General features: G+C 40.0%; 1 protein-coding gene across 1 annotated transcript in view; it reads right to left on the bottom strand.

The window, feature by feature from the left end:
* Positions 1–5,582: 5,582 nt before the first annotated feature.
* The window catches only part of CDH13 (cadherin 13), a 748,254-nt gene continuing 740,942 nt past the window's right edge, over positions 5,583–12,894 (bottom strand). Inside the window, exon 15 of the mRNA XM_039502835.1 lies at positions 5,583–11,236. Coding sequence (XP_039358769.1) covers positions 11,229–11,236 — 8 coding nt within the window. The 3' untranslated portion in view covers positions 5,583–11,228. The remainder of the gene's footprint in view (positions 11,237–12,894) is intronic.

Here is a 12,894-nt window from a genome sequence, read left to right as displayed (position 1 = left end):
TGGCTCTCTAGGGATTTCTCTATTTTTCCCAATATAAAAAGCTAATGGCAAGTAAGTTACCTTGTAGTTACCGCCAAGAAAAATCAGCTTATATTTTGGCTCATCACATTCTTCAAATAAAATAAAACATTTATGGTTATTTAATAATTTTACCACCTAGAAAAAACTTTAGCATTGGCTCTTAAACTGACATTTGCAGAGCAGTCTAATGGAGTTAGATGTGCAAATCCGATTGACAGTCTTATTGTCGTGATTTGTAATATCAAAGTCATTAATGTGTACTGTGATTCCGAGATTGATTATAATGCCCTGTCTTATGGATGCGTGGCAGAGATTACAACTGCTATAACAGCTGACGTTATGCTACAGCTGATCAAATAGTAAGCACAAAAACACATACCCAGAATAATTGATATTTTTTGTGAATACACGTGACAAGTTTGATCTTCTGTCATTTGTGAGTATTTGGACAAGCCAATAGTTTAAAGCTCTGTAGCACATTATGTTATTCACATGCAATTTTAAGAACATAAGACTGGCCATATGGGTTCATCCCTATGGTCAAGCTAGCCAAGTATCCTGTCTTCCAACAGTGGCCAGTGCCCAATGTTCAGAAGGAATGAACAGAACCAGGCAATTCTTGAGCGATTCACCCCATCATCCACCCTCAGCTTCTGGCAACCAAAGTTTTAGGGACACCCAGAGCATGGGGTTGCATCCCTGACCATTTTTGTCTAATAGTGATTGGTGGACCCTATTGTTCATAAACTTATTTAATTCTTTTTTGAACCCAGTTATACTTTTGAACATCACAACAGACCCTAGTAATGAGGTCCACAGATTGAGTGTGCATTGTGTGAAGAAATACTTTCTTATGTTTGTTTAAAATCTGCTGCCTATTAATTCCATTAGGCTCTTTTGTTACGTGAAGCATTAAATAGTACTTCCCTATTCAAATTGTCAACACTATTCATGATTTTAGAGCTATCATATCCCCTACTTAGTCGTCTCTTCTAAGATGAACATTTCCCGTTGTTTTAATCCCTCCTCACATGTAAGCTGTTCCAAACCCCTAATCATTTTTATTGTCCTTCTCTGTACCTTTTCCAGTTCTAATATATGTTTTTTGAGATGAGGTGACCAGAACGGCTTGCTATAGTCAAGATGTGGGTGTACCATGGAGTTGTATGGTAGCATTGTGATATTTTCTGTTTTATCATCTATCCTTTTCCCAACGGCTCTTAGCATTACATTAGCTTTTTTTGACTGCCATCGTACATTGAGCAGATGTTTTCAGCAAACTATCCATGATGACGCCAAGTCTATGTCTAGACTTAATATGCTAGACTGGCACAGCTGTGCTGCTGTAGCACTTCAGTGTAGACACTCACTACAGCAATGGGAGGGGTCCTCCCATAGTTGTAGTTAATTCACCACCCCAAGAGGCTAGGGGGGTAGGCTGATGGAAGAATTCTTCCATCAATCTAGCGCTGTCTATGATGGGGGTTAGGTTGGCATAGCTACAGCTCTGAGGAGGTGTGGATGTTTCACACCCATGGAGATGCAGAAATGCAATGTAAGTTTCCAGTGTACATCAGCCCCAAGATCTCGTTCTTCAGTTGTAATTAGTAATTTAGATCCCCATCATTTTGTATGTAGAGTTGGTGTTATATTTTCCATTTTGCATTACTTTGTACTTATTGACACTGAATGTCACCCACCATCGGGTTGTCTAGTCACCCCATTTTGTGAGATCCCTTTGTAAATCATCACAGTCAGCTTTGGACTTAACTCACGAGTAATTTTGAACCATTTGCAAACTTTGCCACCTCACTGTTTACCTCCTTTTCCAAATCATTTATGACCACTTTGAACAGGATAGATCCCAATACAGATCCTCAGGGCTCCCAACTATTTGCCATTTAATAGTGTGAAAACTAACAATTTATTCTTACCATTTGTTTCCTATCTGTGTCCTATTTTAGGCCAGCAGCGTTTTATTGACTACTCATTATTCATCAGTCACAAAACTACGTGAATTAGGTGAACTACTACACAAAACCAATAGCAGTTTGTGAACAACCTATAGTCTGAACATTATTCAGCCAAATTATTCAACAGATGCTTAAGAATAACAATAATAGCTTGGAAGAAAATTGGGAATCATTTGCAAGTGATTAACTGAAACAAGGGACCAGCTCTAGTGTTCATTCTAACTAGGCAGTTTCGGCATGCCTTGCAATGACGGAGCAACTTAGATTTGACCTTCTTTGGAAATGGCACTAATACCAAATCTAAGCCATGAAAAGTGCATCCAGATGCCATGATTAGGGGCGCCCTACAACTGCATGTGATAATAGTGAAACACATAGTAAGTAATACATAATAAATCGCTGCATAATGTAATGCTGAAAGCTCTGGGATATGGTAACTACTTCCCTTTTGTGCTTACAGGAGCATTGCAGGTCAGAGCATTTGGGGAAAACATTGTGTGTCATTCATCAAGAGGCGTCGTAGTTTAGGAAGACCATCCTGATAGTGCTGCAGGAGAAGCAATGTCCCTTGTCCTATGTCTGCAGAGAAGGACTTTGTTCTGAAGCCAGAAGACATTGTACTTATTATTGAAGGAGAAATCTGTAACTAGCATGAGTTGTGCAAAATTACAAATTAAAAAATAACACCTCAGATTAGAACTTCTAAATGGTGCCTATGAAGGTTGGAAGGGCAAGGAAATCATTTAGCCTGATTAAAAAACTCTCAACATCCTCTACTCTCATTGTCATCCTTGTCCTGGCTTGTGGGTTAACCTTGCTCTGTTTCAAATTGCTCTTTTAAGATATAATACGCAGCATCAGCGTAGCTCAATCATATCCTCATTTCGGGACCAAATGAAGTCACGGGGAGGAGCCCTTTGTGGTGGCCTCCAGGTAATGGCCTTTTGCTAAATTTAACTTCAGCTTCCATGTGTATTATCTTTTGTTATTTGTAAAGAGCCACATACAAAGGTCCTTACTCATTTTATATTCAGTCTGCTCAAGGTCAAGTAGAACAAAAACTGAGGGTGAAAAAGCCCATGGGAGCAGGCCTATGAGGGGAGAAAAACCACAGCAAGAGGACTCCTGTGGAATGCACTTGCATGCTTCCTTTTTGGAGGTGGGGTTAAATAGTTTTGCCCATCCCTGTAGGATAAGAAGCAGTTCCTGACATTCTCTGAGATCTTGGAGGCAAAAATATTACTTGTGTCGTGACCTTGAGCCTACACCATCTCCACCTACAGGGTGTAGAGTCAAATGCTTCCTCAAGCAGCAACATTCCAGGGAATTCCACACAGGCAGCTGCTTCTGGATTCCTCCTTGAAGAGAGGATTCCCCAGCATGGAGAGCTTTGATGCAGAATGAAATACAGCCTGGTGACCTTTTGGATGGATTCAAAGTGGTACTTTGGCAGAAGATGATGTGCATGCCACCTGACCCTTCCACTCCTGCTCTTGACCTCCAGCCTATTGTATCATTACTATTATTTGTATTACTGGTCTTGGAGCGGGCCCATCACCATGGTCTCAGAGCATCTGCTGGAGTTAGAAACCGTGGTGATTCAAGTCAGTAAAGTTTCCTCTTTATTCCACCCCCACAGAGAAGTAAGTTGCATAAGAATTTTTTTTTTCTGTGTGTGTGTTCCAGAGCTGTTTCTGGGTTATGAGTTGCTTTGCGGGAAATCAAAGTTACAAATGAGAAGTGGTGAGGTTTGTGAATCCCTAATATCCTGGGAAAACCTGTCGTCATGCTCATGTGAGCTTCACCAGTAATGTGGACAGTTCCATTGTTCCTGCTGTGTAGAGCTGTCAAGTTAAAATCCCAGTGGGTGTCCTGGGCCCAGAACATTTAAGACCTAGAAAATCAGGACTTTAAATTTGGGGGTATGATTTTTGAGAGTCTCTGCAATGGCATCATGGAGTTCTGGGGTGCAGGAGCTCATGCTGCTAATCTGACCAAACTTTCCTTCCAGGCAGTTCAAGAAAATCTATGGGATGGAGAGTCCACCCTGTGCATGGATCAAGGGGAATGATCTGGCTCTGAGAAAAGGCCTCAGAAATGACCCAATACTAACAATCTGAACTTTAATTATTTTGAAGCTTTGGTAGGAAGGATTCAGCAGAATTGCAGCAGGTTGAGCCCAGCACCTTAGCATTATCATTTAAATATATCGGGCTAAGGAGAGACTGTGACTGAGCAATCAATCCACACGGTGGGAGAGAACATCTAAGGATTAGAGTCACTGTAAGGTAATCCCAGTATAGTAACTTTATTGGTAAACCCCTTCCCTGAACCTCTCATGAAGCCCCTCAGGAGAACAAGAGGTTAAACCAGCAGTAAGATGCACACGGCAGAGTGAGTCTGAGCCCATCTCTTGCCAACTATATTATAGAAACAAAGGCATGGGAAATTTTACCTTGAGTGAGAATTCCCTTAGTTTTCTGGATCATCTTTGGAGCTCAAGAGAAGCTACCAGTACTTGCTGGAGGAGGTCATCTTGGCATGCAAGTGGACCAGGGAAGCACTGCTGACATACAGCACTGCACAGTGCCAGGAATCTAGTACTGCAGCTTCCCATAGTGTTCAGTGGTAAATCTGCAGGAAGCTGACTTATGGTTTTGTTGATCTTTTGTTCAGCATTTGATTTTATCATGGGTGGCTTTTCTTGGTAGCCCTTAACTGCCTGCTGACAGAAGAAGGTGATGAGGGCTAGTTGGCTGAAGCCAAAGGGCGGTGAAGCCAAAGACCGATGAAGTTTCTTTGCAGCATGTAGCCAAGAAATTTGCTTAGCGTGATGTAACAAAATTGGGGCTTTGGCAGGCATAATCCTTAACTGAGCTGGTGTATGCAAAGTAATCCACTCCCCCCGTCTTATGAAGTCTAGTGAATGATCTGTAGCCTTCTTCCATTCACTACACCCACCTGATCCCACTCTATGGCCATTGTGTGACAACAAACTGCTCAATTCATTGCTTAATGAGGGGAATTGGGGGAGGATCTTCAGGGGCAATGCCAGCCACTTCTTGGTTGGAGGCCTGAGGTAGGCCAGACATAAAATTGGGTGGGCTGCGCCTCCCACTCACCATGAGGTCAACCCCCTCCATGGACCTTCCCCATGGCCAGGTTGGAGGCTGGAGCCTGGAGCCGGGTAGTTTGGGGCACGGGCTGCTCACAGCCATTAAGAGCTACCCAAGTGGGGCAACCTGGCTCTGGGGCCAGCAGAGCCCTTGGGGAGTAGTGACCATCGGGGGTGGGGGCCTGGAGCCCAGGCTGGGTGGAATGTCCCACCTGGCCAGTAGCTGCCATTCTCTCCACTCTGCCTTCACAGCTAGGCAGCTGGAGAGCAGCAGATGCTGCAGGGTGGCTATGGCAAATTTTGGGGTGGCTATAGCCCTTGCAAGCCTCCCTCCAGCACTGCCCCTGAGGCTCTTGCTTCTAGTTTAGCATAGGGTGGGTTCAGACCCCTGTGTCAACCACAGCAGGGTGATTATATAGCCCCTTTTGTTCATGCAATGTTGTTTCAGGAAGGTCTAAGCCCAGACAAAAGGATAAAAGCCCAGACATCCTTTATTTGAGCATTTCACAAATAAATTACAAGTTTCTTTGCAACCACATCATAAATCAAAACGTTTATTTACACCTCAGAAACAGCAAGCAATTCAGCAACTAGGGCCTAAAGGAACCATTAACTGGAAAAGTAGCTGAATAAAATATTCAAATCCAAACAAAAATTCCTGGTGATGACTGAAGGAGACAGAGTTCATTATGGGGCAAACGTGACGATACAGGAGGTTACCATTGGACGTTTCAATTAATCACACAGCATATCTGTACTGAATTCGCCACTATACACACTTTCATTTTACAATCCTAGTTCATGGGCAGTATGCATGCCCACGCATGAACTCTCCCTTTAGACTACATTCATTTAACCTCAAGACATCAAATACAGCCACTTATTAATGCAGAGGAGAAGCCTAACTTTCAGAGGATGGGTATAACTCCATATACTCATCCTGCTAATATTGAAGAAAGTTAGGATTCTTTCTGTATCCTCCTTCACACTGCTACTGACTTGCTGGTACATAGACAACTAAAACAAAAGGAGTCAGTAAACAAGTATGCATATCTTCAAATTATGTAAATCAATATAAAGAGAGAGAGAGCGCCGAGTGAAGCTTAAATCAGTACAACATCAGAGGTGGGAATAAACTATTTATTTTCAGCAGTTTGGCTTGACCATGCATAACCCATGCCCCTGCTTGAGTTGTGTGTTCATTTGTAATTCATAGAATTAAACTGCTTATTCCAAATCCCCATGCTGTGTAGTCTCGCTCTCCCCCTCTAAATATCTTATATATAGCTCTATATATGTATGTGTGTATCTCTGTATATCTACATATATATACACACACATAGCAATTGTGCAACTAGTAACTTTCACTGAGAATTGATGTGTGTATTCATTTAATTTGGACATTGGGAAGTCAGCGGTCATCATAACTTGTGGTTAGGTAAAGTAGTAACAGCAATGGGCTGTAAGTTTTACACAGTAAAATAGTTCTCTCTATCTGCTTTACGTGGACTCTAGCTTTGTTTTCTGAAATAATTTGCATGTGAACTTCAAGGTTACAAATCACCGAGAGCTAAATGGGAAAGAATTGTTGTTGTTTTTTTGGTTTTGTTTTTTTGCTACCATTGGGAGATGTAGCACTTGGACAACAAATTCTACAGATACTGTAAGGGGAATACATAATCCTATATTCTCCCTTGGACCTGCTATTCTCGTGCCAGTGTCATTTTTTATTGTCATTCGTCTTCTATTCAACTTTTTTTACATGAAATGAGATAAACACATTTGGTAAGAATTTGGCTTCCGGATATACAATAATATGATCTGTGTACAAAACTCTGCTGTGTGATCAAATGGCTAAATGTATTGGTAGAAACAAAGAGGCGAAATTAGCAATCACCATGCTTTAGAAAACTAGTGATGGAATGACTAGTGGTAAAACAAACATAACCATAACACACATGCTTCTCTTTTTCTGTAATGATAAAATAAAGCATTTAAACCGGGTCACCTACAACTGACTGGAAATCCTTAATTTAATAAATGAGATTGTATTACAGTTCAAATGATCACCCAAGAAACCAGCCAGACTTACTTGACTAGAAGTGTGGCCATTCTAAATAAAAGTTAAACAAAATTGTACCGGGGACCTTTAGGATCCTTTAAAGGGGTCAGTGAAGGAAGTGAGTCATCTAGAGTGTAGATTTCCCTATGTTCAAGACAGACCTACAATAATAGATAAATGATTTCCAAGTGTCTTATGACAAGTTATGTTATTTTACTATTTACAGCAGACTGATAAAAGCAATGTATTGAGAAATTGCTCTGGTCAATGGAGTTACTCTTGATTTATCTAGGTGGAAATGTGATGAGAATCTGGCTCCACGTTTATATTACCAAAACATTATTCCACTGTAATCTAAATCTTATTTGACACCCACCATGAAATTCAGCTGGTTTTCTTTTGTTTTGATCTTCAGACCTGCAGTTACTGAACATAATATACATTAATATATGCACATTGGCATAATGCGAGCACACTCATGAGGTGTATTGACAGTGTTTCAGTTAGCAAGCACACTGAAAATGACACATTTACCATGTTAATCAACACCATTCTTTGATTAACTTGATAACTGTCATATTGGATTCGTGTTTTACCAGAAAATACAGGGTTTTGAAATGAAATGATTTAGACCGGCGCTGTTTTGCGTCTGCTTCAAAATGAAAATGATTACCGGTAAATTCAGTGTCTTTCAAAATACAGACAACTCTGCATGTATTACACGCACACAGAGAGAAATAAATGTTGTAGCAACTAAAATAGCTAAATTAAAATAAATGATGGGTTATGAAAACAGCAAGGGAAACCTGAACAAATTTTAAACTTAATCCAACATAAAAAGGAAGAGCAAAAGTTATGAGGTTTTTCTTTTTGATCTTTTCTGATTTTGCATGACACGAAATGCTTCCAAATTCTGCTAGTTCCTGAGTTTCAGGAAATATCATTTCGGGCCTTTCCCTTCATGTAAGGAAACCCATAAGTTTTAATGTGGCTTCTCACTTGAATAAGGCTGTAAGATTTGGCCTATTGGGTTTCTTAATAGATGTTCTTTCTTAAGAAAGGGGAGTTAGAAAATGAGGAAAAAATATTAAGATGGCAGCTATGGCTCCTCTTTTAGTGCCTAGGATGCCCAGAAGTTAACTCAAGATGGAGCCCTCGGGCTTATGAACAGGAGAGGTTGGGGACTGAGGTTTCAGAACCCCCCCCCAGTTTTGGATGAGAAAGTCAGGGAGGTATTGGTACCTCTGTGATCCAGAGCCTCCATTGGGGGAATATTCTCATTGGTAACCATCCCTTGTATAGGTAAAATTTTTTGCAATATTATTTGAGATGTTATTCTCCACTGTGGACTCTTATTGCACAGGTAAATGGTAGGCAACTGGCTTTACCCAGCAGCTTGTCACTAGGACAGATTCAAACATAAAAGTTTTATTCCTGGATTTGGGCCCCCTTAGGAGGATCCATAATGTGCTAGGACCCATTCTGACAAGAAGCAGGGATAACGTCTCATAATGACTCACGCAAAGCCCAGCAAAGTCAATGGGAATCTTTTCACTGAGAGACTTTGAATGATGCTCATACGCAGGGGGAGGAAGGATCCCATTAGAAAAATATATTTATGCAGAAGGATAGTTGTTGTTTCCATTACATTCAAGTGAAACATTTAGTAGATCAAGGCATGGGATGCAATCCCTCTTGGGAAAGATCCACAATGTATTTAGCATTCATCTATTTTCATTTTGCAAACTTTGCATTTAACACTTGTTTATATGTATAAGTGATTGGTGATTATAAAGCAGCAGCATTTGCTTACCACAAAGCCTGGGCAGATGACGTGGAATGGAAGCATGCCCATGTTCAGGTCGGGGTAACATTTGAGATCAGGCACTTCCTGCTTAAAGGCCTGCAGTTGACTAATGAACCTTTCTGAAATTCTTCTCAAAAGAACCTCCCATTGACCTCTAAGTACTACTGTGGTAACTCAGACACCTGTGATGTGCTGTGAAAGAAGCAAGGTCAGTGGGAGTATTTCCTGGGTGAGGACTTCAAGAGTTAAGCTCTCAGAGGAAAAAAACAGCTTTTTGTATCAAGGCAGTTTATATCTTATCAAGAAATCTAAAAATTTTGGGATGTCCACAACGTTAACTTTTTGCTGTCACCATTATTAATTATTATTATTATTACTTTAGTTAAGGACCTGTTGTAATATTTGGTATAATACAGGAAGTTAGAGAAAAGCTATTGTACAGCAATTTTTCACCACCAATACACATTTAATATCTAGTGTAACATCATGAAAAACTAAATGTGTGTTTGGAATTTATTTTTTATACTTCCAAAAAGCTTTAATATTGAAACATATACATGATGTGGAAGGTATGTGTATAATCTCACTGTAGTAATGATAACATACAGAATGACCCATAAATACTGTAAAAATGCTAACCCAAAAATGCAGCTGTGAAGTTCTATTGCATAAGAAAGCAGTGTTGTTTAAACTTTAAATAAGCAAGTTTATTAAAATATTCTGAGACACTTACCTCACCCTAGTTACTGGCAAGCTCTAGTAAAAGCCACAGTCTGTCACTAGTATATTTTTGTGTGTGTGTGTTAATTTTATAAAAAATTTGGTGTGAGCTTTGATGGATCATTTACAATTTATTAACAGGATCGTCATCTTGATACAGTTAGAAGTTTTTGTTTACCTTACATGCTCACAGAATAAAAAAAGGATTAATATTCATACATAATGAACACCTTTTAATTCCATGTTTGCAAACAAGTGTGGTTATTTCACACACACAGAGAAATGATCTTGTTACTTTTAATTGAAAACTGTGTGTACATGTACATGTATGTGTGTGTATATATGAATATATTTATACAACAGGGCATCTATTTTCCTCACTGTGCTCAGGGACGTCAATGAGAGCTGAGAACAGGCCTTTGTGGTTAGGGAGTCGAAAGAGAGATGATCAATTCATCTGAGAAAGACCTTTACTCCTACTATTCGCATAGGCCTTCTGACATGTAAACATCTACCTACCTGATTGCCGCTGCAGATCAGACACTAAGAAGTTTAAAATGTCCTCAACTGCCCCAGCAAATAATTATTGGCAGGAGCAAAAAGAGAGGCTGGGTTAAGGCCCCTTTAAATTCAGGCCCAGAGTGTCCCAATATTCGAGATAATGACCCATAGTGCATTTAACTGCTTTCAGCCCCCTTGCAAATCACAGTCTCCTTATCTCCCAGGGCTGCTGCCATTGTAATGTGCAGTCAAAAGCTGCTTTCACTGCAGCCTCATCAGTATCACCTGTGGCAGAAGGAACGAAATTGTGATCGGCAATAAAGTGTTGGGAATTTGTGTCTCTTTTACACTGAGCCTGAGGTAAAAGAAGTGACATTGCGGAGGAGTGGCCCTGGCATAGCTGGCATCACTGACAGCAATTTTAATGCTATAGTTGCAGTTGCTCTTGCCTTTTGTGTTACACCATTGTATAAACAGCATATACAATGGGTTTAGCTATGATAGGACAATTATAACTCACCTGTGGCTCTGTTACTCTGCCCTGTTCCTCCCAAACTTCAGGCAACTGTCTCATAAAAGCTAACCCTATTGTGTATCTCTTCTCTGCATATAAATATATATACACACATACATTCATACATATACAAATACCAACCCACAGACAAAATATTTGTTTTTGAACAGTTGAATAGCAACAAGTCAACAGATAGAAAAAAATGGAGTCATTCTATATTCAGCTCCCAGAAGGTCAAGTTGAGATGTCATGGTCGTTTAACATTCAGTGAAAATTCTCATAAACCTTGCATCTTGCAAGAGAAATCCATTATTGAACAACAGTAAGGGCAGAGGTTGTCAAACACTGACGTACAGTCGGATAGACTAAGTGAGGTTGCAAATTAAACTGAATCTGGAGCAACTGAGGCCTAGTAGTGAAGAACAGTAACTGTAAACTGCGATCTTCAGATTTGATGTTTTCCTTTTCTTGTTGCCATGGCAACTCGGTAGGACAGCTTCAAATGTCAGGAGTTCTTACAGACCTAGGTGATGGGAAATGTGTGTGGTTATTACTGAGCAGGATCACAGCATTCTTTAACTATTCCTTAGGGGAAAAATACATCAAATTACTCATTGGGTTGCATGCATATTATTAAGCAATTGCAGCTAAATCATTCTGGTTCAGAAGCAATTATTTGAAGACAGACATCTATGGGAGAAATGCCACTTCTGGCATTTAAGGATCTTTAGCAGTGCATAGTCAAGAGGTCCGAGCTCAAAACAGGAGACAGGACCTGTGACCTGACCCTCTTGTGCCCCTTAGTCACTTACACCTGTGTAAAGTGAGATAAAATACCAACCAATAACCTTTTTTTAACCAATGATCAGTGCAGGAAAAACAGGCAACTTTTTAAAGAATCTGCACTTTTTAAAATATTAGTTGTATTGGCGCTTTATGCTCCCTGCAAGCTATGGTTTGGAATAGCTGCTCTATTGATTACGTGGTAGGACAATAGAAACCAAGGATACCGACAAATACAAAGTATATTTCTTATTTTTCCTGTTAGCCAATTTAAAAACACAAATGTTTGCAGGTGTTACACGTTGAAGCACAACTCTGCCTTTTTTAGATTGTCACCCTTTACATCGTATCAGAGAGGTGACTACACAAGACCCAAAGAAGCAGAGGCAATTAGGATCTGCTCTAACACCCACTGGAGTTAATGGGAGTCTTTCCATTGACTCCATTGGGCATTGGATGGGTCCTTCACTGAACTGAAAATACTGTGTTTGAATTGAGAATGAAAGCACAAAGCTGTTGAAAGGATTCGGGTCAAATCACGCAGGGACCTGATCCTACAATAGTTGGACCCAATCTCAGCAGGGCTCCAGGCAGATGGAAGGATCTGCTTATGTGGAGATCACCGCACGCTTGGGCCATGAAGACACATGTCATATACCCATATCAAAAGAGATGAATGTGTTTACTGAATATGCTTGTCTAATCTACGTTAAATTTCTATTCCTCGATCACCTATTTATAGTTAACTGGCAAAATTATAAACACCTGCAGCCTATTCAGGACACAATGGGAATGGCTATTTCTGTTTGCTCCTTTCTGATTATTTGTTTTGTTCCTTTCAGACAAACTGAGTTTAATATCAATTTTGATAAAATTTATTTTGTTCTGACTAATTATTTGCTGCTTATTACTTTTGCATTATTTGAATGGAATTTAATGTTAAATTTCACTAACTAGGGAATTACATGCAGCACAACAAAGCAACCCGGGGAAACCTATAACAGCCTACCATCCCCTATGGCAAAATATAAATTATGCAACATATATTCCTCTAATAAAAATAAGTGGAGGGAAATGAAACAAGCATAAGAACCTGGAGAGAGGCTTTTGAGAATGTACACAATCTCTAGAGCTGAAGAATCAGAGTTCAGCCACTGGCTATCTTCTGCTTGCCTTTGTATTCACCTTCCCCACTACTTTCTCCTGAGTTTGCTTAGTTATCATCCATACTTGCTTATATTTTTCCCAATTTTAAGTACATGCTGCTTTGTGATGTCTACTAGGGTTTCACCTACCATTGAACTGCAGTCATTTTGGGGGTGGAATTTAACTAAAGAGAATACAGTAATGCTACATTCTAATATAGTGCGGAAAGGAGGATAACATATATCCATTTTA

This window comes from Mauremys reevesii, linkage group 16 (genome assembly GCF_016161935.1).
Source record: "Mauremys reevesii isolate NIE-2019 linkage group 16, ASM1616193v1, whole genome shotgun sequence".
Classification (NCBI taxonomy): domain Eukaryota; kingdom Metazoa; phylum Chordata; order Testudines; family Geoemydidae; genus Mauremys; species Mauremys reevesii.
This window is presented reverse-complemented; position numbering and strand designations above follow the sequence as displayed.